This window comes from Schistocerca serialis, chromosome 6 (assembly GCF_023864345.2).
Source record: "Schistocerca serialis cubense isolate TAMUIC-IGC-003099 chromosome 6, iqSchSeri2.2, whole genome shotgun sequence".
NCBI classification, from domain to species: Eukaryota; Metazoa; Arthropoda; class Insecta; order Orthoptera; family Acrididae; genus Schistocerca; species Schistocerca serialis.
In genome coordinates, this window is record NC_064643.1 from 93,573,823 (window position 1) to 93,598,503 (window position 24,681).

Genomic DNA, 24,681 nt, shown 5'->3' on the forward strand with positions numbered 1-24,681 from the left:
GGGACCGTTTGATATGGAATGGGTGGCAGCTGTCATAATGGAGGTACTGTTGCTTGTTGGTGGGTTTGATATGGACGGATGGGTGAAGCTCGCCATTGAACAGATAGAGGTCAACGTCAAGGAAAGTGGCATGGGATTTGGAGTAGGACCAGGTGAATCTGATGGAACCAAAGGAGTTGAGGTTGGAGAGGAAATTCTGGAGTTCTTCTTCACTGAGAGTCCAGATCATGAAGATGTCATCAATAAATCTGTACCAAACTTTGGATTGGCAGGCCTGGGTAACCAAGAAGGCTTCCTCTAAGCAACGCATAAATAGGTTGGCGTACTAGGGGGCCATCCTGGTTCCCTTTAATTGTTGTAATGTCTGGCCTTCAAAAGTGAAGAAGTTGAGATTCAGGATGAAGCTGGCTAAGTTAATGAGGAAAGAGGTTTTAGGTAGGGTGGCAGGTGATCGGCGTGAAAGGAAGTGCTCCATCGCAGTGAGGCCCTGGACGTGCGGAATATTTGTGTATAAGGAAGTGACATCAATGGTTACAAGGATGGTTTCCGGGGGTAACAGATTGGATAAGGAATCCAGGTGTTTGAGAAAGTGGTTGGTGTCTTTGATGAAGGATGGGAGACTGCATGTAATGGGTTGAAGGCGTTGATCTACGTAGGCAGAGATTCATTCGGTGGGGGCTTGGTAACCAGCTACAATGGGGCGGCCGGGATGATTGGGTTTGTGAATTTTAGGAAGTAGGTGGAAGGTAGGGGTGCGGGGTGTCGGTGGGGTCAGGAGGTTGATGGAGTCAGGTGAAAGGTTTTGTAGGGGTCCTAAGGTTCTTAGGATTCCTTGAAGCTCTGCCTGGACATCAGGAATGGGGTTACCTTGGCAAACTTTGTATGTAGTGTTGTCTGAAAGCTGACGCAGTCCCTCAGCCACATACTCCGGACGATCAAGTGCCATGGTTGTGGAACCCTTGTCCACCGATGGATCGGTCAGCCTTCAGATCACGGATAGCCTAGGCTTCACTTGTGGTGACGTTGGGAATAGGATTAAGGTTTTTCAAGAAGGATTGAGAGGCAAGGCTGGAAGTGAGAAATTCCTGGAAGGTTTGGAGAGGGTGATTTTGAGGAAGAGGAGGTGGGTCCCGCTTTGATGGAGGACGGAACTGTTCCAGGCAGGGTTCAATTTGGATAGTGTCTAGGGGAGTTGGATCATTAGGAGTAGGATTAGGATTATTTTTCTTCGTGGCAAAGTGATATTTCCAGCAGAGAGTACGAGTGTAGGACAGTAAATCTTTGACGGGGGCTGTTTGTTTGAATCTGGGAGTAGGGCTGAAGGTGAGGACTTTGGATAGGACAGAGGTTTCGGATTGGGAGAGAGGTTTGGAGGAAAGGTTAACTGCTGAATTAGGGTGTTGTGGTTCCAGATTTTGTTGATTAGAATTTTGAGGTTTTGGGAGGAGTGGAGCTGGAAGTGGGAGATTGAGTAGATGGGAGAGACTGGGTCTGTGTGCAATGAGAGGAGGTTGAAGTTTGCTGGAAAGGTTGTGGAGGGTGAGTGAGTTGCTTTTCCGGAGGTGGGAAACCAGGAGATTGGATAGCTTTTTGAGGTGTATGGTGGCATGCTGTTCTAAAATGCGGTTGGCCTGTAGGAGGATGCTCTGAACAGCCGGTGTGGATGTGGGAGAGGAAAGACTGAGGACTTTCATTAAGGATAGGAGTTGATGGGTGTGTTCATTGGCTGAGTTGATGGGGGCTGTTTGGTTGAATCTGGGAGTAGGGCTGAAGGTGAGGACTTTGGATAGGACAGAGGTTTCGGATTGGGAGAGAGGTTTGGAGGAAAGGTTAACTGCTGAATTAGGGTGTTGTGGTTCCAGATTTTGTTGATTAGAATTTTGAGGTTTTGGGGGGAGTGGAGCTGGAAGTGGGAGATTGAGTAGATGGGAGAGACTGGGTCTGTGTGCAATGAGAGGAGGTTGAGGTTTGCTGGAAAGGTTGTGGAGGGTGAGTGAGTTGCTTTTCCGGAGGTGGGAAACCAGGAGATTGGATAGCTTTTTGAGGTGTAGGGTGACATGCTGTTCTAAAATGCGGTTGGCCTGTAGGAGGATGCTCTGAACAGCCGGTGTGGATGTGGGAGAGGAAAGACTGAGGACTTTCATTAAGGATAGGAGTTGATGGGTGTGTTCATTGGCTGAGTTGATGTGTAGGTGAAGGATTAGGCAGGTGAGGGCTATGGATTGTTCAGTTTGGAACTGGTATAGGGACTGATGGAAAGAAGGGTTACAGCCAGAGATGGGAACTTTAAGTGTGAGGGTGAAGGACTTATGTATGCCTGTGTGTGTATATTTGCGGATGGATATGTGTGTGTATGTGCGAGTGTATACCTGTCCTTTTTCCCCTCTAAGGTAAGTCTTTCCACTCCCGGGATTGGAATGACTCCTTACCCTCTCCCTTAAAACCCACATTCTTTGGTCTTTCCCTCTCCTTCCCTCTTTCCTGGCGAAGCAACCTTGGGCTGCAAAAGCTTGAATTTTGTGTGTGTGTTTGTGCTTGTCTGTCAACATACCAACGCTTTTGTTTGGTAAATTACATCATCTTTGTTTTTATATATATTTTTTCCACGCGGAATGTTGCCCTCTATTATATTCATATCATTTATTTTTTATTTATACACATTTAGTAATATATTGGTGTGATGGAGTTGATATAGGCTCTAGCATTCTTCTGCATTCTAAAATTACACAATTTGCTCTGGCCATAATTCTCATCCTCATCTCTACTAGCCACTGCTTCTTCTTCCATAGCTGCTCTTTATCCCTTTTTATATACACCATATCTTACTATCTCCTCGTCAGTGTTTCAGTGTCTGGAATCCATATTTCTTTTCCATTCATGTGATTTTTTTACTTCCATGAAAACATCTGTGCAGTGAAGTAAAACTGCTGAAATTACTGCCTCAAAAAAGTCTCTACCTGAATACAAGAAAAAGGCACAAGACTGGGAAGAAAAACTGTCTGCCGCAAGGGACAAGTTAGAACAGCATCAAAGCAAAATAGTCTGTGGCTGTTTAGTATAGCACAAGATGAGGCAGAAAACACAGACAATCTCCTTACACAGGTTGTACATGAAAAATTAGGTATTGAAGTAAGGTGGATATTGACAAGAGCCATAAGGTGGGACGAATACTGTGAGATGCTATGAAACCTTGTCCAAAACTTGTGAAGTTTGTCTCATACCAAAAATGGAAAAAGATATTAAGCCTCAAGAAAAAATTAGCAAAGACAGATCTTACAATAAGGTAAGAGCATCAAGGAATGGCTAGAGATTTGTAACAATGTCATGTCCCATTTTGGCCTTCAGAATGTGTGGACTCAGGGTGGCTGAGTAATATTAAATCTCGCAGCTGGAAGAAGGCAGTTACAAACATGACAGAACTGAATAACGTTAAATGAAACTATGTGAGCCAAAGTGAAAACTTAACACCTCTTGTCTTGGTCTGATACCAATTTAGTGTAACATCTCTTGTACTCTAAACACTATCTTGAAATTGTATTAACTCTGTAACTATGTTTGTATTTGCACTTTAACCTATTGCTCTTGTAATTGCAACTCTGTAATTAACTTTGTACCAATGACCTCACTAATTATCCTGATATAACTGTAGTATTAATTTTAGTTACTGCTGATACAAACTATTTACACGAAAATTCTCTACCTTGTCTGCAGCAGTATCTCTGTAATAACTACTATTCCTTGATTACATTACTCACTCACCACTGCGAAGAACATAATTACAACTAGTATTATTTTAGTAACTTCTAATTTAATTGTTAGCTTTCTGTGTTAATCTTGTAGTTATTAAACCTGTTTTTCTCTGCTGGTGGCATTGGCTTTGTAAATCATACCCCTTTCTCTTCCCACCCTGAACTGTAGAATATACTAACTACTTCTCATTGTTTAATACACAAGATTAATTGTTTTCACAGGGGTCACTATTCTCAGCCATATTTTCTCACAATGAATACTGTCTCCTTTTTACTCCTCTGTGTTCAATGTGTTTTTCTGCATAACTCATGCATCTTTGACTCCCACATTTTGTGTGAGGCAAGTTTGCACATGATCTGGAACCTCCCCACTTTCTCCAGTCCCCTATCTACCTATTTCATTCTGAGACCCCCCCCCCCCCCCCCCCCTCATGGATGTTCCCCTCACATACAGTTAGAGACTGGCCATGCCAGTCTTCAGGGCAGCTGTTCTCCCTATCCGCCTGGATTTTAGTGGAAATGATTCACGATTCACGACGGCTGTACATCTGTGCAAACATGGTCTCTACCAGCTCCTTCGCCGAGTTCAGATGCATATTTCAGCACCTTGGCTCTCATGTCATACACCTATTGGAGATGCAACTGAGGCTGAATTTCACTTACAGCTCTGTAAGTCTTCTTGGCTATATCTCTCTGAGACATAACACATGAGGTGGCAGTGTAGTAACATATATTCACACAAACATGATCCCCAAGGTAATTCTCATGTCCAAAAAAACAAGGACAAACAGCCCAAATACATGTTCATGGAAACTAAATCTCTCAACAGGAAGCATCTTATCCATGTAATACACAATCCACCCAAAGCCAGACAGCTCTCTAGCTGTGAATCTGCATTCTCATGTCTTGAATCTCTGTATGAACACACATTTGTAACCGGGTATATGAACATAAATTTTTTAAGTAACAGTCCTTCCATATCAAAATTTACACATATACTTTCCTGCTCAATTCTTACACTGCTTCCACTTGGCTCAACTCATCATACTGCAGACACCTGTACATCTATTGTCATAATTGCAACCAAATCTCCAAATAGAGTAAACTGCTTACGGGGTGCAGGAAAAAATAATTTTTTCTGCACCCCGTAAGCTTTAATATGACCAGGAAGTTAATTGCACCAATACATTTAACAGCTGCAGGACACAGTATTACACTGGAAATAACCAGTTTCCTAATTAACCTACTATGCCCAAAATAACAGACATTTTTAACCACTCTCTGACCTCCAGCATCTTCCCAATAGTCTGGAAGCAGGTTCTCATAAAACCTCTACCCAAAAAGGAATCTATGAAAGAACCCTCTCACTACAGGCTTTATAGTACATTCATTATAATCAGTTTACAAATTACTTACCATCAAAATAACCTTCTAGATGAATATCAGTCTGATTTCCAGAAAAATCACAGCATCATGAGTGCTCTTATAAAATTAACTGATGAACTCAAATATGCTATGAACAAACAGGAGGTGACTTTTATTTGCTTTCTGGATTTCAGCAAAGCTTTCAACAATGTCAAGTCTGATAAACTACTTGCTGAACTCAAAATGTTTCTTAATGTTCTGTACAATGGTTCCAGTCATACCTTACGTATCACCAATGGTGTGTAATGACTTGATGAAAGATGTCACAATTTATCAGGGATCCCACAAGGATCAGTATTGCAGCCATTAGTCTTCACATTATATATTATTGATATGTCGAGTATTATCTCCCATCAGAAATGTCATTTACATACTGTTGAACTTCAGTTATACCTAAGTGCAAGCATGTAAATGCTGACTTGCATGCTCTATTAGAGTAGACACAGAATGTAAGCTTTTTCCTCTTGAGTGCCGGATGGAACTGGCAATGAATGTTTGTGTGTGATCCATTAGTGACTTACATTATTTCAGCCGTATCACTCCTGCCTATCAGCAGTTGTCAAGGCTACATGTCAATAAGCAAACCCTTACACTACTATCTGAACAGCACAGCAGAAATACTTGTTCTCAACAAAGTATACTCCTCACTGTACCACTACACAATGCTGCCATGTTCTCTAAATCATTTTCTGCATCAGGAACACTCTTCCTCAAAATATTAGTGAAACTAAAATCCTTTCAAACTTAAAAAGAGAGCTAAGGGCCCATCTTCTAACACAACAGCTATGTCTTCCATATACCGTCAAACAGGGTGATTTCACACAGTTTTGTCGTTATTTTGATTGTAACTATTGTATATATTGTTAGATTAAATTGAATGTTATGGAAGAGGTAGGGTATATGTGTAACATATACAATATCCCAGAACCAGAAAGCATATGTTTAGGTGTATTTATCTGAGGCAGTTAAATAAAGTGTCCGAAGTCACCCAATGGATTGGGGTGATTTCGGCCACGTGTTTTTTAAATCTCTGTCCGAAGTTACAGTATATAGAAAGCGAATTTGGACAGTTACTGCATTTTTTAAAATTCTACATGCATTTTATTTGATTTTGGTGACATTTGACACATTTTAAGGTAGCCCTTTGTTACGAATAAGTGATATGGAATGCTATAATGAATTTTATATATTACAGATAAGTTCTGCATGAGCTTGTTTAATATTTTCGCTTAAGCGAACGGAAAGATCTGCTGACTGTCATTTGAGGAATAAATGCACCCATTCTTCTCCTGGCAAATTATTACGAACTTTCTTCTCTTTTCGGGCAGATTTATCAAGGTAGCCTTTAACTAAATATCTAATATCCAATTTAGTGAAGGGAAATCCACAATGTGCAGCCCTCAAGATACCTTGCTTCAACATTAGCATTTATTTAGCACTGGCTGTCCTCCCATTTTTTTCGGATGTACTTTCTGCACTATATTTTGTAGGGTTGATTTAGGTATACTATACAAATCACACGCTTTTCTAGACAATAATTAACCACTCTGAATATCATGAACAGCTTTATCTAAAAGTTCTGAGTCATAATTATACCGTACTGTAGCACCTCCCCTGCTCTTATATGTTCTTGGCATTGTCCAAAATCACCCCACACAGTGCACAGTTTTACAAAAACCGTCATTATTTTATAATGTTTCACAAGAAACTCGACAAGCTTGTACAGAAATTGTCTCAACGCTGTTAGCTACTGAGTGTGTCGACAATTATGATTACAATAACTTCCCGCTCGGTGCAACAATAGAAAGTTTCCACTTTACAATAATGCATGGATTTTTAACAATGAGACTGTTTGTCAGTTATTCACCTAGGGAAACAACTGACGCAAAATAAAGTTGTGGAAAGCAATAAATGCAATCTTGCGCTTAAAATAACTGGCGCACAGACGTTAAAATAAGTAACTTTTTGTTTCTATGCAGTGGCAAAGAGCAAATAAGCTGTCCAAATTCGTCCCGGTGTCCGAAATCACCCCGTTTGACGGTACTTGTCTGCAGCATTCTCTCATCAACTCTCTCTCCCCCCACTACTTTTCCCTCCCCCTTGCCTACAGACTCCCTTTTTGAAATTCCGTTCTTTCTTGTCGTTGCTCCTGGTCAGATGTAAGAGAGTACCTTAAGGCCCTAATCTGGTCAGGCTAAATAAGCATTAAACAAACATGTTAGCAGAAGTATAAAGTCTGTTGTAGAATAAATATTTACACTGCAGTCTAATGGGGATCAAACTGAAACCTCAATGGCAAAATAAATTGTTACAAATGGGACCTTGAAGATGATCACAGGACTCTGTGACAATATCATGAATTCCTATCATGCCTCAACTATTGACCTAAAAGATCATGTACATACCTAGTAAGTTGCTATATCTAGCAATACTTACATTCTGTTCAGTCACTGTTTTTTAGCTTTGAATGAAAAATGATGTACTGAAGACGTAATATTGTTTTATAAGAATCATTTTAACAGTGTGCTTGAACTGGCCTAAGGTTGAATATTATAATAGTACAAAAATAAGCTCAATTTTAACAGTTGCAAAATTCATTCAAAAAATTCATAACAGTGGACCCAGGTCCATGGAAAATACACATTATTCTTGAGATGCTGCTACACAGACCTGCTTTTATAGCTGCTGACATTTAACACTTAGCCATAATTAATGATAGACTGCTCATGTCATGTGTCAATGAGACTTACCAGATTCTAGTTATATTTAATTATGTTACAAATTAGTCTATATAATAGAGGGAAACATTCCACGTGGGAAAAATTATATATAAAAACAAAGATGAGGTGACTTACCGAACGAAAGCGCTGGCAGGTCGATAGACACACAAACAAACACAAACATACACACAAAATTCAAGCTTTCGCAACAAACTGTTGCCTCATCAGGAAAGAGGGAAGGAGATGGGAAGACGAAAGGAAGTGGGTTTTAAGGGAGAGGGTAAGGAGTCATTCCAATCCCGGGAGCGGAAAGACTTACCTTAGGGGGAAAAAAGGACAGGTATACACTCGCACACACGCACATATCCATCCACACATACAGACAGACAGACACACAGACAGACACACAGACAGACACAAGCAGACACAAGCAGTCTGCTTGTGTCTATATGTGTGGATGGATATGTGCGTGTGTGCGAGTGTATACCTGTCCTTTTTTCCCCCTAAGGTAAGTCTTTCCGCTCCCGGGATTGGAATGACTCCTTACCCTCTCCCTTAAAACCCACTTCCTTTCGTCTTCCCCTCTCCTTCCCTCTTTCCTGATGAGGCAACAGTTTGTTGCGAAAGCTTGAATTTTGTGTGTATGTTTGTGTTTGTTTGTGTGTCTATCGACCTGCCAGCGCTTTCGTTCGGTAAGTCACCTCATCTTTGTTTTTATTTACAAATTAGTCTTTCACATAATCAGCAGACTAATCACGTAATTGTTCAGCAATGTAATGTAAGGCATATTTACAAGAGTATTTTGCACGCTTCTGTTCTGTTTACTTTATTATTCCTTCTGTGAAATGTTCTATCATTTTATTTATATTTCTTTATTTCAGATTGTTCTGTTTGTTATCTTGACGCATCATCTGATCTCACTTTCTTTACACTGTTACTTGTCTTTACTGTTTACTTCTATGACAGTTAAAAATGCCTCCTACAGCTTATATCTTTGGTTCACATCCACATCTAAAGAATATTCATCTGTTATTTTTATTTAAGAAGTTTTGTCTACATCGCCTTGTATTCTTGAGTGAAATGTGTAATTTATGTGTATCAAAATGTAACATGGTATTTCATGGTAGTGGCACCCCCCCCCCCCCTTTCCCCCTGTCGACTTTCAAAGAAACCTAGCAAACGTGCTTACATTCCTCCAGTTTTACCTGTTTCTTGACCTGCACTCCTCTGGGGGTTACCCACAATTATTTTACAGCTCTGCCATCATTCCAACAGATCATTTCAGTGGTCCTACACAAACAATAATTAACTAGTTGTGACACATTTTGTGCGCATGATTACTGCATTAGTGGCGATACTCTGAGAGTGGGGGCGATGTGTACGTAGTACCTAGTCATAAGATGGCTCTTCTCTTGTTTTGGACCACTTCACACACTTTCAGACTGAAAAAATAATGATAGTTATGAACATTGCACACTTAACTGTTTCCTAGCCATCTTCTATGTGTACATCTTTCATGAGCCAATGAAGCTTATACACATCCTCTTTATGGTTCAAAGCAATAGGTTTATTTCTACATTACCACTGGAAATGTACTGATATAAAATATCACAAGGAAATAATCAACAGGAAAAAAAGACATTATGAAACATCATTTGAAACAGATTTATGAAAGTATAAATAGGACATTAAACTATTACAAATATGGAGTGAGTTAGCTTTTACACAAAACACACCACTGAACACAAATATCACACATTGACTCAAACAATTTGCTCGAGTGTCATATATTGCGACTACACAAAGACAATTGAATATGCACTGGATATTGTCTTCATCACATGCATTCATAACTTATCACATTACAAAAATATTTCAGATGAAATGTCATTGCAGGTGGTCTTTACTTGAGAAAGAACTTGCAACACCAGTAACATCTTCAGTTGCACTCGTCTTCACTGCAGTGTTTTCCTCCAGCTTGGAACAGCCCTGAAAATTCACATATTTCTGTAACTTTAATCCAAGGCATGCACAAACTTGAAAAATTATTGGACAATGAAGGATTAAATACTATCATGAAAACTTAATGTGGCACTACTCATAAACCACTTTCATACTAGATTATGAGCATAACTCAATGAAAGTTCTGACAATTTTTGAACTTATCATCTAAGAATAGTGCATTAATAGTCCTGAAAACATCCTTGTCACATGCAAAATGATACACTCCACTCTCCCCCCACTGAACTCTTTCAGTCATCTTCTCCACTGCTGCATTGTGCTAGTTAAAAATAAATATTTCACAATTTATTTGTTTTAATTTACTGCAGTATCTCCTTACACCCCTCAAAAAATGTACAAATCATGAAAAATCTGAGTTCTGGAACGACTTACAAGATCTATTGCAGATTTTTATTCTTCTGAAATTTCTATTCTTCTGAAAATAAGATAACTGCAGGTGACTGTAGTGGAAACATGGGTAAACATGCTCCATCTGATTCTACAGTCCATGGAAATGCCCATGGTGAAAATATCATGGTGCTTCCCAAGATCTTTGACATGACAATCATCAATAGCTTTTTTTTTTTAAATAAAGAGGCATAGAGAGAGAGAGAGAGAGTGTATCATCACATACAATAGTGGCATATATGCATCCCAAACAGATAACATAAAGTGCAACAGCTCCTTGCGTAAGAGCTTCAGGGACTGTATGGAGAGCCCAAGTGAGCCATTGAACCACACAACACCAACTCTTGATAGTATGCTTAAAATGGCACTCTGGAACACAGAACACAAAAAGAAAAGCACAGAAATAAAATGGTTTAATCTTCAAAGTCCACAAGGAATACCGAAGGCATCTAAGACTACAGAGTACTTGGGAATGTATGACATTAGTGGGAAATACACTAATCCTGCCTGGGATGATTTCCACAGCTAAAGCTAAGGAAGTACTCTGTCCAAAAAGGCCTTGGAAAGACCAAAGGTTCCGACTGACCGCTGTGTAATCCTCAGCCAAAAGGCATCACTGAATGCGGGTATGGAGTAACCTGCCAATGAATTGATGTCTGGCACCCGATTCACCTACAGGCCAGCCTACTTGATTTTGGTCACCATTTTCGACATTCTAAAATTTGGTGTGTGGATAATTGACAGTATGGTGTTTTGTGACCAGTGATTAAAGATTTGTGAAATATCTGATGCTGTTGGCACATCAGAAGAAAGGGTATGGTACTTTTTGCATCACAAATTAAGTGTGAGAAAGCTGAAGGTGGATGCCATGCTTGTTCATAGGAAAATGAATTTCTCTGCTTTGTGATTATTTTAAGGGAATACAACTTCTTTTCTGAAGCAAATTGTTCCTGTGCATAACACATGGGTTGGCCACATCATACCAGGCATGAAACAGTGGGATTTTTACCAAAAAGATTGCCCAGTCACAAAGTATTTGATCAGTTGAGAGCAGACACTCATAAAGTTAAAACAACACATGAACAAAAATAAGTTCATATGGAGAATGATAGTACAGTTTTGAGTATTTCATAATGTTTATCAGCTGTTTTGAGTCTGTTGTTGCTTTTAAGACAATCACCAGCCTCTTAGCCTCTTTTTTGGCATGAATGTGAGCAAAGCAATTAGATCCTGCATTTGAAATATTTTTTCTCTGTTGCACATTGTTTTTTGATGTTGCTGTTTTACCAGCTTGGGTCTTTGGCTGACAATCGCTTGCCTTTGGTAACACCTAGTACTTCCTTAATGCCAATGGTCTTGCTACAGTGGTAACACTGGTTCCTGTTAGATCACTGAAGCTAAGCACTGTTGAGGATGGCTAGCCCTTGGATGGGTGACCATCCTGGTCTGCTGTGCACTGTTAGCATGTGGGATGCACTCAGCACATATGAGGCCTACTGAGGAGCATTTTGATTGAGAAGCAGCAAGTCTAGTCATGAAAACTGACAACAACTGGGAGAGCAGTCTGCTGACAACGTGTCCCTCCATATTTGCATTCAGTGATGCCTGTTGGCTGAGGATTACACAACGGTCGGTCAGTACCTTTGGTCTTTCCAAGGCCTTTTTGGACAGAGGACTTCCTTAGCTGTAGCTATTATGTAGCTGTGGAAATCAGCCCAGACAGGGTTAGTGTATTTCCCATTAATGTTATACATTCCCATGTACTCTGTAGTCTTAGATACCTTTGGTATTCCTTGTGGGCTTTGAAGATTAAACCATTTTATTTCTGTGCTTTTCTTTTTGTGTTCTGTGTTCCAAAGTGGCATTTTAAGCATACTATCAAGAGTCAGTGTTGTATGGTTTAATGGCTCACTTGGACTCTCCGTACAGTCCCCGGAGCCCTTATGCAAGGAGCTGTTGCACTTTATGTAATCTGTTTGGGATGCAGATATGCCACTATTGTATGTGATGAGAAAAGCGCAAGCATTGACCTGTCGATAGGAACAATCAAAACCAAGGAAAATTGCTAGCTTCCAGATTGTTCCCTTTGATGAGCTAGAGTAAAATAAAACACACACACACACACACACACACACACACACACACACACACACACACACAAAGTGATCCGTGACAACATTTGTCTGCATGGGCAAAGCGAGTGTACAATATAGGCAGGCAGGAAAATGTAGGAAAAGATGCAGACAGACAATACAGAAGGGACAAACAGAATGTAATGAAAATGGTCTGATGATTAACAAAGCAAACATGAAGGCAATGAAGAGTAGTAGGGAGGAAAATAACGACTTCACCGACACCAAAATTCAGCATGATACAATACTTCCTATCTAGGAAGCATGCACCGGTCAAGAAAACTTTGTTTATTTAAAGAGTTCTAATGGTATTATTGCCATGGAGCTGAGTGAGAAACTTCTTAAATCTGGACCAGACCATTTTATGGCAGGGAAACACGGACCATCAGAAACCCAGCAAAGAAGAAACTGCAGGCATATGAAAAGTGATGCTGCAGAAGAATGTACAAACTATGTGGACAGGCAGAGCACAAAATGAAGTACTCCAAATGATAAATAGGGAAAAATGAATGGGAGATCCTTACCAGAAATGGATAGGTTAGTGGTGCATCTGCTACAGTGTTCAAAATTAGTTAACTTGGCACTAGAAGGAGCAATAGGAACAATCAAAGATTATAATGTGCAAAATAGGTTAAAGGATAATGAGTGCGGTAGAAACATAGTGATAAAAATATTAGCACAAGACAGGAAAATAAGTATCATAAAAATCCATGACTGGTCTGTCCTCAGCCAAGAACTTTTGATCTTGAGATTGTATATCCCCCCCTCCTCCACTCTGCCCAAAAGCATTTTTCCCAATCACAGAGGTTTGGGGAAACTCAACATGAGAAGAGTGATACTGTCTGCAGGGATAAGAAACATTGGCCAGATTATATTTGAACTGCATTTGGAAGCAGCTGTTAGCTATGAGAAAAGGTTGCAAATCCAGTAACTCATACACTGTTTATATCTTATAACAATGAAGAGGGACGGGGGCCCAGCGAAAAATAGTTGCCCTCCCAATCTCTGCAATATTCTTGTCAGACCCTATGGTCCTTCTGCACCCATCTCCCAACTCTTTGGCTCCTACCCCTGTGACCATCCCTGCTGCAAGACTTGCCCTATGCACACTCCTACCACCACCTATAGCAGCCCTGTAACTGTCAAAACATATACTATCAAAGAAAGAGCCAGTCACCTGAGAAACAACACGTCATATACCAGCTGTAACATAAACATTGATCCCTTTTACTATGGCGTGACTGCAACCAAATTATCAGTTACGATGAATGGGCATAGGCAGAGGGTGTATACTGGTAACATGCAATATCCTGTTGCAGGGTACTGTGGCTGCCCACTTCAGACACCATAGAGCGTACTGCATCGGCATCCCACTTCACATCCAATCAACACTGGATGCCTGCGTCACAGGGCATATATTCACCAGGAAAACCTATGTCATCTGTGTTATCAACACAAATGTTTACTGGCGGCCACAACACAACACGAGTTCTCCACCAACGGCTGTCAGGGTCCGCTACCTGTTCGCGGAGCCTGCAGAACACCTTCACCAGAGGTCGCAGCTAGCCCAGGAACTACTTTGCTATGCCAGGCACGTGATAGCAAATAGTTCTGGAAGATACAGCCACCAAACAGGTTTTATACAGTGGCACACTGCTGGCGAAGGGCAGTTCGACACACTGCTTGGAAGTATACCAGAGGCTGCCACCCCAGCAGCCAGGGCTAGACGCCTCTTCTAGCTGGCCGATCTCTTACGGATGGACTTGGTATATTCAACGAAGCTCTTGACATTGTAGAATTGTTTGACTGTGATCTCTCCCCGTGAAGAGTTGGGTCTTTAGTATTATTATTTTGTATTTGTGATGATCCGCAGTTGGGATCAAGTCTGTTGTTCTTTTGGAGATTGTATTATTGATTCGTTTTGATGAGTTCAATAAATTGTTTCTTTCTTGTGTTTTCCTCATTTCTATTCTGCTAGTGCACATGCTTCACAGAGCATCCTCTACAACTTGACAATTGTGACCTTGGTGCCTGTTGCACCACACATGCCACTGGATTCTTCCTCCAGACATCAGTGTCTCAGATCTCTGCAGATGGGAACTAGCATTACAACATGTCTTTGGTTCTTGCCACCCACCATGCCTTATATTACGTTAATTTCTTCTGCTTCAGCATTCTTCACATTATACTTCTTTTTTCACTCCATTTCAGTTTTCTACATTTTTCATTGTCTTAATTGTCTATTTTTCACCGGCCTCCTTCCTCCTCTGTTACATACAATGCACTTAGCTTCCCACTCTTATTAACTCATGCACGATGTTTAAGCAATAATCTCTGTCTTGCAAATTACACTGTCTTCCACCTCTAAGTTCTCAGGTTTTCAAATCTCATCTGGTGCAGTCCCCAACAATCAGTCTTTCCTTCTCATCCCGACCAAAAAGTCTCCCCTGACCCATGTGGCTCAGGGTGACTTTCCCAAAATCTACCCCTCTTCTTAGGCCTCTCCAGTCCTTTTCCTTCACCCATCTTCTTTCCCCTTCAATCCTACTGGCTGAAAAAGGAGCCCCTGGCTCTGTAAGCTTGCTTAATTACAATATTTTATGTGTCCATTCTGCTGCTGCTTGGTGAGTAGATTTTTTTATCTATCCAATTACTGTTTGTCTCTTGCATTATGACATGTAGTTTTTAAACAAACTCTCTTCTTACAATGGTGGCATTGTTGTTTTAAATGATTATATAAGTACAGTCACTCATTACTGATATTTAACAGTTTTAAGCATAATTTCCCAGCAAAGTGTCCACCCCCCCCCCCCCCCCCATGATTAAGTGTGTGTGTGTGTGCGTGTGTGTGTGTGTGTGTGTGTGTGGGGGGGGGGGGGGGGGGGAGAGTGTGTGGCAAGTGAGTGTTCTTGAAGAAGAATGTAAGTCACATGTAAACTGAGCCACACTTTTTTCCAACTTCCTATTCCATTGCCCACACACAGTACCGCATTTTTTGTTAATTAGTACTCAATAAATGAAATGTCATGTGATAGTGCAATCTGTCAGTGAGAGAAGTAGTTAGCTGAAACAGTACATGTTGATCTTGACCTTGCTTCACAAGCTTCTACTTGTAATGTATGAAAGCAAACAGATGATATGATTGTTCCACTCCATGTTTCAGCAATTTTAAAACACTTTCTCATAGATGCAGAAGTGACCAATAATAGCCATCCTCTGCAGGGGCAAGCACACACCAGGATTAACATAATTTTCTCTTTAAGCTTTGTCTATGTCTGAGTGAGGTGGGTCAGTGGTAAGACACTGGACTCACATTTGGGAGGATGGCGGTTCAAAGGTAAAGCCTGGGATGGTTCCACTGAAAAGGATACTGTGAATATCTAACATGCCTTCTTCCCCAATTTGAGCTTGTGCTCCATCTCTAATGACTAAGACACTGAAGAGATGGAAAATCCTAAACCCCCCCCATATATTCTTCTGAGACATTTGACATTGGTGGCCTTACAGCATGAAGTTTTTATAAATTATGAACTGTATAAACTGAAGTGAAGCTTCAAGCCAAAATAGAGTGACTCATATAATTATTAAATATGCCACAAATGAAAAGTTGCGTGCTAGGTAACAGTTTCCTAGAAACTAAAAAGTAAGCACAACTAAAACTTTAAGGAGTCAGTTCTTACAACAAATAAATTACAATAGTACTTTATGATCATAAAAAAGTTGGAAGAGATTAAAATTTGTGTAGCATGATGCACCATGGTTACAGTGTTCTAGATTCCTTTCTGTGAATTGTTATTAGTATAACTGTAAGCTTCAACAATGAAAATACAGTATACTTTCCTTTAATGTGCTGAGTGAAAGGCTCGGATTAGCTATTAAATAATGGATATTCTATAAGACTAGCACTAAATTATCATTAAATTTCAGTTAAGCTAAATAGTAAGTTATAAGGTACTCACAAATGTGGCATGTTGCGGAGGTGTAAAGGTGGCGCACTTTTTGGAGGGCGGTCGAGGTCCTTGCACGCAAGTCGATTGCGCCAGCCCTCCGTCAGTGTCAGCAGACGTTGTGGGTCACGTTCTGCACTCACTGATACCTGACGCTTCAGCCTCTCCTGCCTCTCAATACAATCTTCTTTGCGGTCTCTCTCTCGCTGTTTCCAACTCAAGCGACGCAACACGTATTCTTGGTCTTGCTGCCTGCAGTAAATATGTTTTTGGGTTACATTCAGTCAGTAAGGAACTTATTATTTACAACAGTATCAGCAGTTACAATTTATAGCAATAGTACTCCAGTATTACAAATGTCTTAATTACATTAACTATATTTAATGGCTGCACTGCTAAAACATGCAATAAGAAATGAAAAATAAAGGATCATAAGATCTCAGTAGTTGTACCAACATATTATATTAAACTAACTAGAGCTGAATTCATCTTCCACAGCTTTGCACCCATCCCTCCCCACCCTGTGCCCCATAAATTCCACAACCATTCCAGCCTGCAAGTAAAATTTAGAAAGTCATGTTACACTAAGGGTGGTTGAACATCGAGCTGTTTCTCATAGCGATTCCATATTTTCACAATACTAGTTCTCACACTGGACTTACTGAGTTGCAGATCATACTGAATGTGAACAATATGTGAACTTTCTGTAGTAATCCAAAGCCTTGAAATCTTTTCTACAGCATGCGACTTTTCCCCCACACTGCTTCACCTCAACAAACTCTTTAGCTTTATGCTGTCCCATCACTTCGAGCACAGACTCTCTCATGCACATAGTTAACAGCTTTGCTTTAGTGATATGACAGTGAAAAGTGTGGGGGATGCGATGGATAAACATGCAGCATTACTGTTCCCGTTTACTGGCGTACTTGACACACTTCGTGAATTAAATTCATAAACACTTAAAACATGGATAAACAAAGTGTCTTATGAAACGTCTTGGCAGATTAAAACTGTGTTGTGGACAGGGACTTGAACTTGGGACCTATGTCTTTGGCAGGTAAGTGCTCTAAGGACTGAGTTGTCAAAGTGTGACTCTCAACCTGCCCTATCACCTATGCTTCCCCTGTATCTCACCTCCCATCTTCGATACACCACAGTTCTCCTGAGTACCTTGCAGAACTAGCACTCCTTTGTCCAGTTTTGTTTCATTCTGTCTGGAATTTTCAACGTCAGTATCATCTATACATGACAGGGAAACATACCTGCTGAGGCACAGTAATATACATCGCCACCAGTGAGTCTGTCAGACTCTTTCTTGCTATCCTTAGTGACTCAGTGCCCTCTGGGTCAGGTAGGAGTTGTGGTACTGGTAGAAGTAAAGATGTGAGGAGGGGGAGGGAGGTTCATGAGTCATGCTCGGATAGCTCAGTCAGTAGACCACTTGCCCAGGAATGGCAAAGGTCCCAGGTTTGAGTCCTGGTCCAGCACATAGATTTAAGCTGCCAGGAAGTATCAAATAGCACACAGTCTGCTGCAGAGTGAAAATTCACTCTGGAAAGTGTCTTATGTGTGAGGAAACTGGATTCTGACTATTGGCCAAACTGTGGCCAAGAGCAAAGTAGACTGCCTTGTGACACAACATGCAGTAGAGCACTTGCCAATGAAAGGGAAGGTTCAGATTGTCACTATTGATTACATACCAATTCTGACATCACTCTTTAAACAAAATTCAGTGTAGGAGATACTACTTAACTGCTTAGCTAAAATCTGACCATGGACAGAAATGTGCAGTGGCTGCCCAAAATTAGTAATTACTGAAGAAACTACAGCTCACTGCACAGGCATTTGTTCTGCCACACAAAACAATCTACTTGAAGAGTTTTTAAGGAAATACAATTTTTTGACAGAAATTTATGGAGAACATTAAAAACATTACCTTTGAAGCCTTATAAGCTAACATTACCTACACACTCAGAATGAGGAATGAGGATGATCCTGATCGTAGCAATCCTATGGTCTGATGAAGCAAGTTTTAAGTTAAATGAAAGAGTTAACAAACACAGTTGCTTGTGTTGATCTTCTGAAAATTCATGATTTGTTAGTGAGGAGTAGTTAAACGTTCCTGGAGTTGAAACTTCCTGGCAGATTAAAACTGTGTGCCAGACCGAGACTCGAACTCGGGATCTTTGCCTTTCGCGGGCAAATGCTCTACCAACTGAGCTATCCAAGCACGACTCACGCTCTGTCCTCACAGCTTTACTTCTGCCAGTACCTCGCCTCCTACCTTCCAAACTTTACAGAAGCTCCCCTGCGAACCGTGCAGAACTAGCACTCCTAAAAGAAAGGATATTGCGGAGACATGGCTTAGCCACAGCCTGGAGGATGTTTCCAGAATGAGATTTTCACTCTACAGCGGAGTGTGCGCTGATATGAAACTTCCTGGCAGATTAAAACTGTGTGCTGGACCGAGACTCGAACTCGGGATCTTTGCCTTTCGCGGGCAAATGCTCTCCGCAATATCCTTTCTTTCAGGAGTGCTAGTTCTGCAAGGTTCGCAGGAGAGCTTCTGTAAAGTTTGGAAGGTAGGAGGCGAGGTACTGGCGGAAGTAAAGCTGGTAGGACGGGGCGTGAGTCGTGATTGGGTAGCTCAGTTGGTAGAGCATTTGCCCGCGAAAGGCAAAGGTCCCGAGTTCGAGTCTCGATCCGGCACACAGTTTTAATCTGCCAGGAAGTTTCATATCAGCACACACTCCGCTGCAGAGTGAAAATCTCATTCTGGTTCCTGAAGTTACAATTTCTGCTGGTAGATGCAGCAAAGGACTGATACACCCTTACTTTTTTGATGAGACAGTAACTGCAGAAAGGTATCCTGAAAAGTTGGGGGAAGTTGTTATTGAATTAGACGATGACCCTCTCGATGAAGCTGTATGAAACAACCTCATTTGGCAGCAAGACAGTGCTCTACCACACTACAGATTACACATCTGTCCATTTTTGGATGAAATTTTTCAGAATGGACAGGAAAGTGGCATGAAATCAATTGAGCTCCAAGATCATTAGACATCACACAGTGTGAGTTTTCAGTGAGGAGGATACTGAAAGACAATATTTTTGCTACAAAACCATTAAATATATAGCATTTAAGAACTGTGACTGAAAGTGAATTTGAAAACATTTTTGGTAATAACGGGGAGTTATGGTACAAGATATGTAAATCTGAGTTTAAATGATGTGTCAGTTGGCTAGGTAACGTTGGAGGACACTTTGAACTATTTCAGTAGGAGAAATTACTTTGTATAAAACATTAAACTTGCAAAACACTGCGCTGCATTTCCGGTTAAATGATTTTTGCCACATCCTCTACTGTATATGCACAATAAGTAAAATTTTGTTAGTTGCTATTCTTCCTGGAGTAGCAATTTTAATGGTAAGGAGTGTGAAGACTATAAAGCCTGTAAAGCTGGAGAAACAAGTTCTTGATTAATTTTTACTTTACAGAATGCCACTATGCATAGGCAGCCACAACTCATTCTGTATGTTTGAACAATGATGTAGTGGATGCAGTAACATAACCTGGCAAGAAAAATCAGAAAATTTTCTGCATGTAGGTAAAGATGTGGCATATTACTGACTATTTATTTGTTTACTTATTTATTTATTTTGTCATTAGTGAACATGTGCAAAATTTTACTATTCTTCAATTTTGCATCACATTTAATATTTCTCTATCTTATAGCTAGAATTTTGCTTTATATCTAAGTGTTTTACATCATATTTAATGTTTTAATTTACATGAGTAATGGTCGAATTGCACTTGGAACTGATAAGTACGTTTAACTATACACACTCTATGTTGTAGGAAAGTTCTGGTAGAATGTAAATACTTTTGGATTACAGCAGAACACTCACGGAAACGAAGAAACATTGAGTCATCGATAGGCACACAGAAATGTGAATTGGGAAGAGGTGGCAGGATGGAGGAAGGGAAATTCTTGGGTGGAGGGTGTAGGACAGTGGGTTACTGGAGATTGAGATCATTAAGATTACAGGAGCGAAGGATGTGTTGCAAGGACAGCTCCCATCTGTGTAGTTCAGAGAAGCTAGTGGCAGAAGAAGGATCCAGATGGCCCAGGTTGTGAAGCAGCCACTGAAATTGAGTATGTAAAGTTCAGCTGCAGCTGCATGTTGTGCCACCATGTGGTCAACATTGTTCCCGGCAACAGTTTGGCGGTGGCCATTCATCTTGGTGGACGGCTGCTTGGTAGTAGTCATATAAAAAGCTTTTCTGTGGTACGGCAAGTCTGTGATAGGACTGAAGTAGGAAGTGCAGGGTAGTTGGACTGGGCAGGTCTTGCACCTTGGTCTGCTTTGGTGTTGGGAGTTGGAGTGGCACAGGGATGGACTAGGATATTACATCCATGTTGTGGGCAATGGAACACCATTTAGGTGGGGTGGGAAGAATCTTGAGTACAATGTCCCTCATTTCAGGATGTAATGACAGATAACCAAAGCCCTGATGAAGAATATGGTGCAACGGTTCCAGTCCATAGTGATACAGGATGACAAGGGGGGCACTTATTTGCAGCTGATTCTTTGGAGTGGTTGAATGATTCGAGCTGTATGAGGACCTGACACAGGAAATCTGTTTGTGGGTAAGGTTTGGGGTGTAGTGCCTTTTTATATGAAGTATCATAATTTATCAATACTGCTGGAGCTGCTGCCTTGAATATTCCTGTGGGCACTGCGAGCAGCATTTTGAATACTGCCAGGAGAGTGTTATAAGCACCTGTGCACCAGTCTTTTATTCAAGATTACTTCCATGTTGCTTGTTGGTGCCAAACGTTGCACCAAGTTGTTGATAATTAGCTCTACTGGCAAACACTCAGTGAACTTCTCAGGCCTTTGTTTATATCTAACCATGCCTGCTGCAAGTTGTCAATTGTGTAGCAGTTCTTACACACAAATTGACTAATATGTATTTAATTAAAGTGCATTTATGTCTCCTTGCCTGTACAGATTCCTGCTGCAACATACCACTTTGGCCACATTCCACCCATTTATCATTAGCAACGAGGGCATAACATTTGGCTCCTCAGAACATAGCAGCTGCCGACTCAGACCATAACACTATGAAGGCCTTTGTGAGACCTTCAGCACACTGGGCAAGGTTGTTCTCATCACTGGAGATGGGAGTTATCCTTGCAATGCATCCTTGCTCTCGTAATTGTCCCAATCTCAACCTCCAGAAACCCACTGTCCTCACACCCTCCATGCAAGTCTCCCCTTGTGCCATCTTGTCAACCCCTTCCAATTCGATCCCCACCATTTCTGATAAGCGTGCTATCACATGCCTAACCCACGTACCTGCCACCCTCCCGACTTCTCCTGTATTTCTAGCTGACAAATCAGTTGACTCCTTCTGAGCCACTAGTCATCTATCCCTAATCCCTCTTCCTGCCTCCCACCTGTTTTTCCCTCTACCCAAGCAACCTCCCACAGGCCCCATCACAACCTAGTCCACCTGCCAAAATGCAGCACTGGTACTGTTCGTCCAGCCAATACCATGTGGTAGAGCCATAGGCACTCACGCACGTGTGTGTGTGTGTGTGTGTGTGTGTGTGTGTGTGTGTGTGTTTTACTCTAGCTTGAAAAGAACTGCTCCAAAAGCTAGCAACTTTTCTTTCTGTTTGTGTGTGCCTATCAATGACTTAATGGTTCTTCTTTTCAATGAGTGGTCTCCTGTAAACCAAAAATATACACAATCTACAGCATACAACTCAGAGGTTTTTTGTTTACACTATAAAAGTTTGAGAAATACCAAGTAACTAAATTTTATTTCCATCTTAATTTAATTTTTTATGGTTAATGATGGATTTGAACAATACAAGCGAATGTGAAGTTAAAATTCACTATGCACATTCAAAATCCTTAACATTGTAAACATGCGTATCAATTAACAATTTATAAAGGTGCGTCTCAAAAACATCACTAGATAAGACTCACTGATAGTGGTAGCTTCTTATATACAGTCGAATCTTCTTATACCAACATCGTTTATGATGACATCTTGGCAATAGCGTCGTGATTTCTGCGGTACAGCCATATTCCTCATAAGGAACGTACTTCTTATCCTTGCGTCATACAACAAATATATATGCATATACCTCATATGTAACATCATTTTCTGCCTGAGTTAGCAGCAAGATTTTCCAAGAATTACTGTATGTAGAAGGAATTTGTGTAATATGGGAACATAGGATATTCTTCTCTTTGCCCTTCCATCATGTGAGGGTCTTCAACTATCTTGTATCTTCAACTATCCTGTATCAGTGCAGCAAACAGCAAACGCTGACTGACTCTTGACAAAACCCTTTTTTGTTTCGTGTCACACTACTCTACTAAAGAAGTAGCAACATTCCTCAAATACAGAATAACAGTATGTTGTAACCTGTCGTGACCATGACCGGAACGGTCGCGGGGTGGCCGAGAAAATGCAGCGGTACCTAACGGAGAGCAGCCCGTGCACAAACAAACGAGTGGAAAGGACGGACATGAAACAACGACAGACAGTGGAGAAAGACCTCACGACGACAACATGCAAGACACAATGGGGTGACAGAGACAACCAAATGAATCCAAGACGTCCACGATTAACGAGATCAAAGTACGATAAACATGCTGCCTTGTAGAGGCGATGTGTCGAGACTCACACAACGATTAAGCTCGCTGGCAGAGTGAGAGGCCAGCTCTTAAATACTCTATCGGGGGTGCTGCTATTGGCTGCTGGAACCATGTGTTCCATTGCGGCGCCCTCACACTACATGCAGGCCAGTACGCGCACCACCACAGCTTACGGCGCGATGATGCAGAGATCTCTAGGGGTATTCGACATCCATGATGTCTGGCGGGAATTCAAATTCCGCAGCACGTGGTACCAGACACTTTATTATTTCTTCATAACATAGATGAATATACATAAGCAAGACTGACTAATCTTGTTCTCGCATCAGAAACACTTGAATTTTCTGTTGACATTCTTGTCAGTTCTATGTTCCGATCTTTGGTATTCTTTGGGAGCTGAGCACAGTCTCTGGTCTCTTTACTGCTACTTGTGATGACGTCATGGGCTACCAGACTACTGTTGGTCCTGTACGTAGTTCGAAAGGAATACCTCAGACAAGAGTACAAAAACTGCAGACTATGAAAATGAAACAATTCTAAAACTGAAATAAAGATAATTATCTCCATAACAAGAAACACTCTAATTCTCAACTTATTCTGCTAGTTCATTTATATGAAACTACACAACATGGATATAAAAACAATACTGTAAGGGAGATTTTGTACCCTTACAATCAGCAACAGGTGTAGTATAGACTCCTCACCTCATTGTTACCCAGGCAGTTTCATACTACAATAGTGGTGACGATCACAGAACTCGTCAACAGTACACGTGATGTGTCCTTATGCTGAAAGCAGTTAGCAAGAAATTAAAAAACAGGGAATTTGCTGAAATAAGATGTTGGGAAGATACTGGTTCTTTTTTAGAACTGTCCAGAACATCCTGCACACTCTGGTCTGGAGAATACCAAGATTGTTTTTCTTCCTGAAAATACAATAAACTTATGGTAGCCCACAGACCAGGGAGTAATTACAGGTCTGAAATGCCACTATCGTAAGCTTATATTACTGAAAATGATGCACTGAGAAAAACCAGGGTTATTCTACTACACTGAAGGATGCAATCAGATGCAATACAAAAGCTTGGAGCCAGGTCACTCTCAAGAACTATTTCCATCATGTGGAATCACAACTGAAGAAATAAATGCTACCACAACTGAAGAAACATTTGATGACACTGACCATCTGCTGGAATCTGCATTGCTGCCAGAAATCACCTGTGATATTCTCAATCAGTGCAACTATGAAATGTATGCAACAATAAATGAAGATCTTGTTACAACTGAAGTGTAAACTGAAGATAAAACTGCAAATGAAGTGAAGAATCAGGGCCACAGTGACCACAAAGTGAGCGAGCGAGATGAAGAAGAAGAGCAAGAAGAAAGAAATAAAGTGCCTATCCCTGCTCTGAGTGATGCTGTAGAGGGCATTAAATTGTGAACATGTTCTATGACACTAGTGGACGGAGCAGTGAAATTTCAAAAGAAATAATCAACATAGAATGTAATTCAGATACTGTGTGTTGGATAAGTAGACAGCAGAGTAAAATAGCTGATTACTTCACTCCTAGGTAAAGAAGTTTGGTGAGCACTTGACATACTGCTGTATACACTGTATT

At 40.9% G+C, this 24,681-nt stretch overlaps 1 protein-coding gene across 1 annotated transcript in view; it reads right to left on the reverse strand.

Annotated features, from left to right (window-relative positions):
- Nucleotides 1-9,579: 9,579 nt before the first annotated feature.
- Nucleotides 9,580-24,681, reverse strand: part of LOC126484511 (coiled-coil domain-containing protein 112-like) — a 147,420-nt gene continuing 132,318 nt past the window's right edge. Inside the window, exons 10-11 of the mRNA XM_050108048.1 lie at nt 16,395-16,634; nt 9,580-9,883 (exon numbers count right to left, since the gene is read on the reverse strand). Of these exons, the coding sequence (XP_049964005.1) occupies nt 9,850-9,883; nt 16,395-16,634 (274 nt within the window). The 3' untranslated portion in view covers nt 9,580-9,849. The remainder of the gene's footprint in view (nt 9,884-16,394; nt 16,635-24,681) is intronic.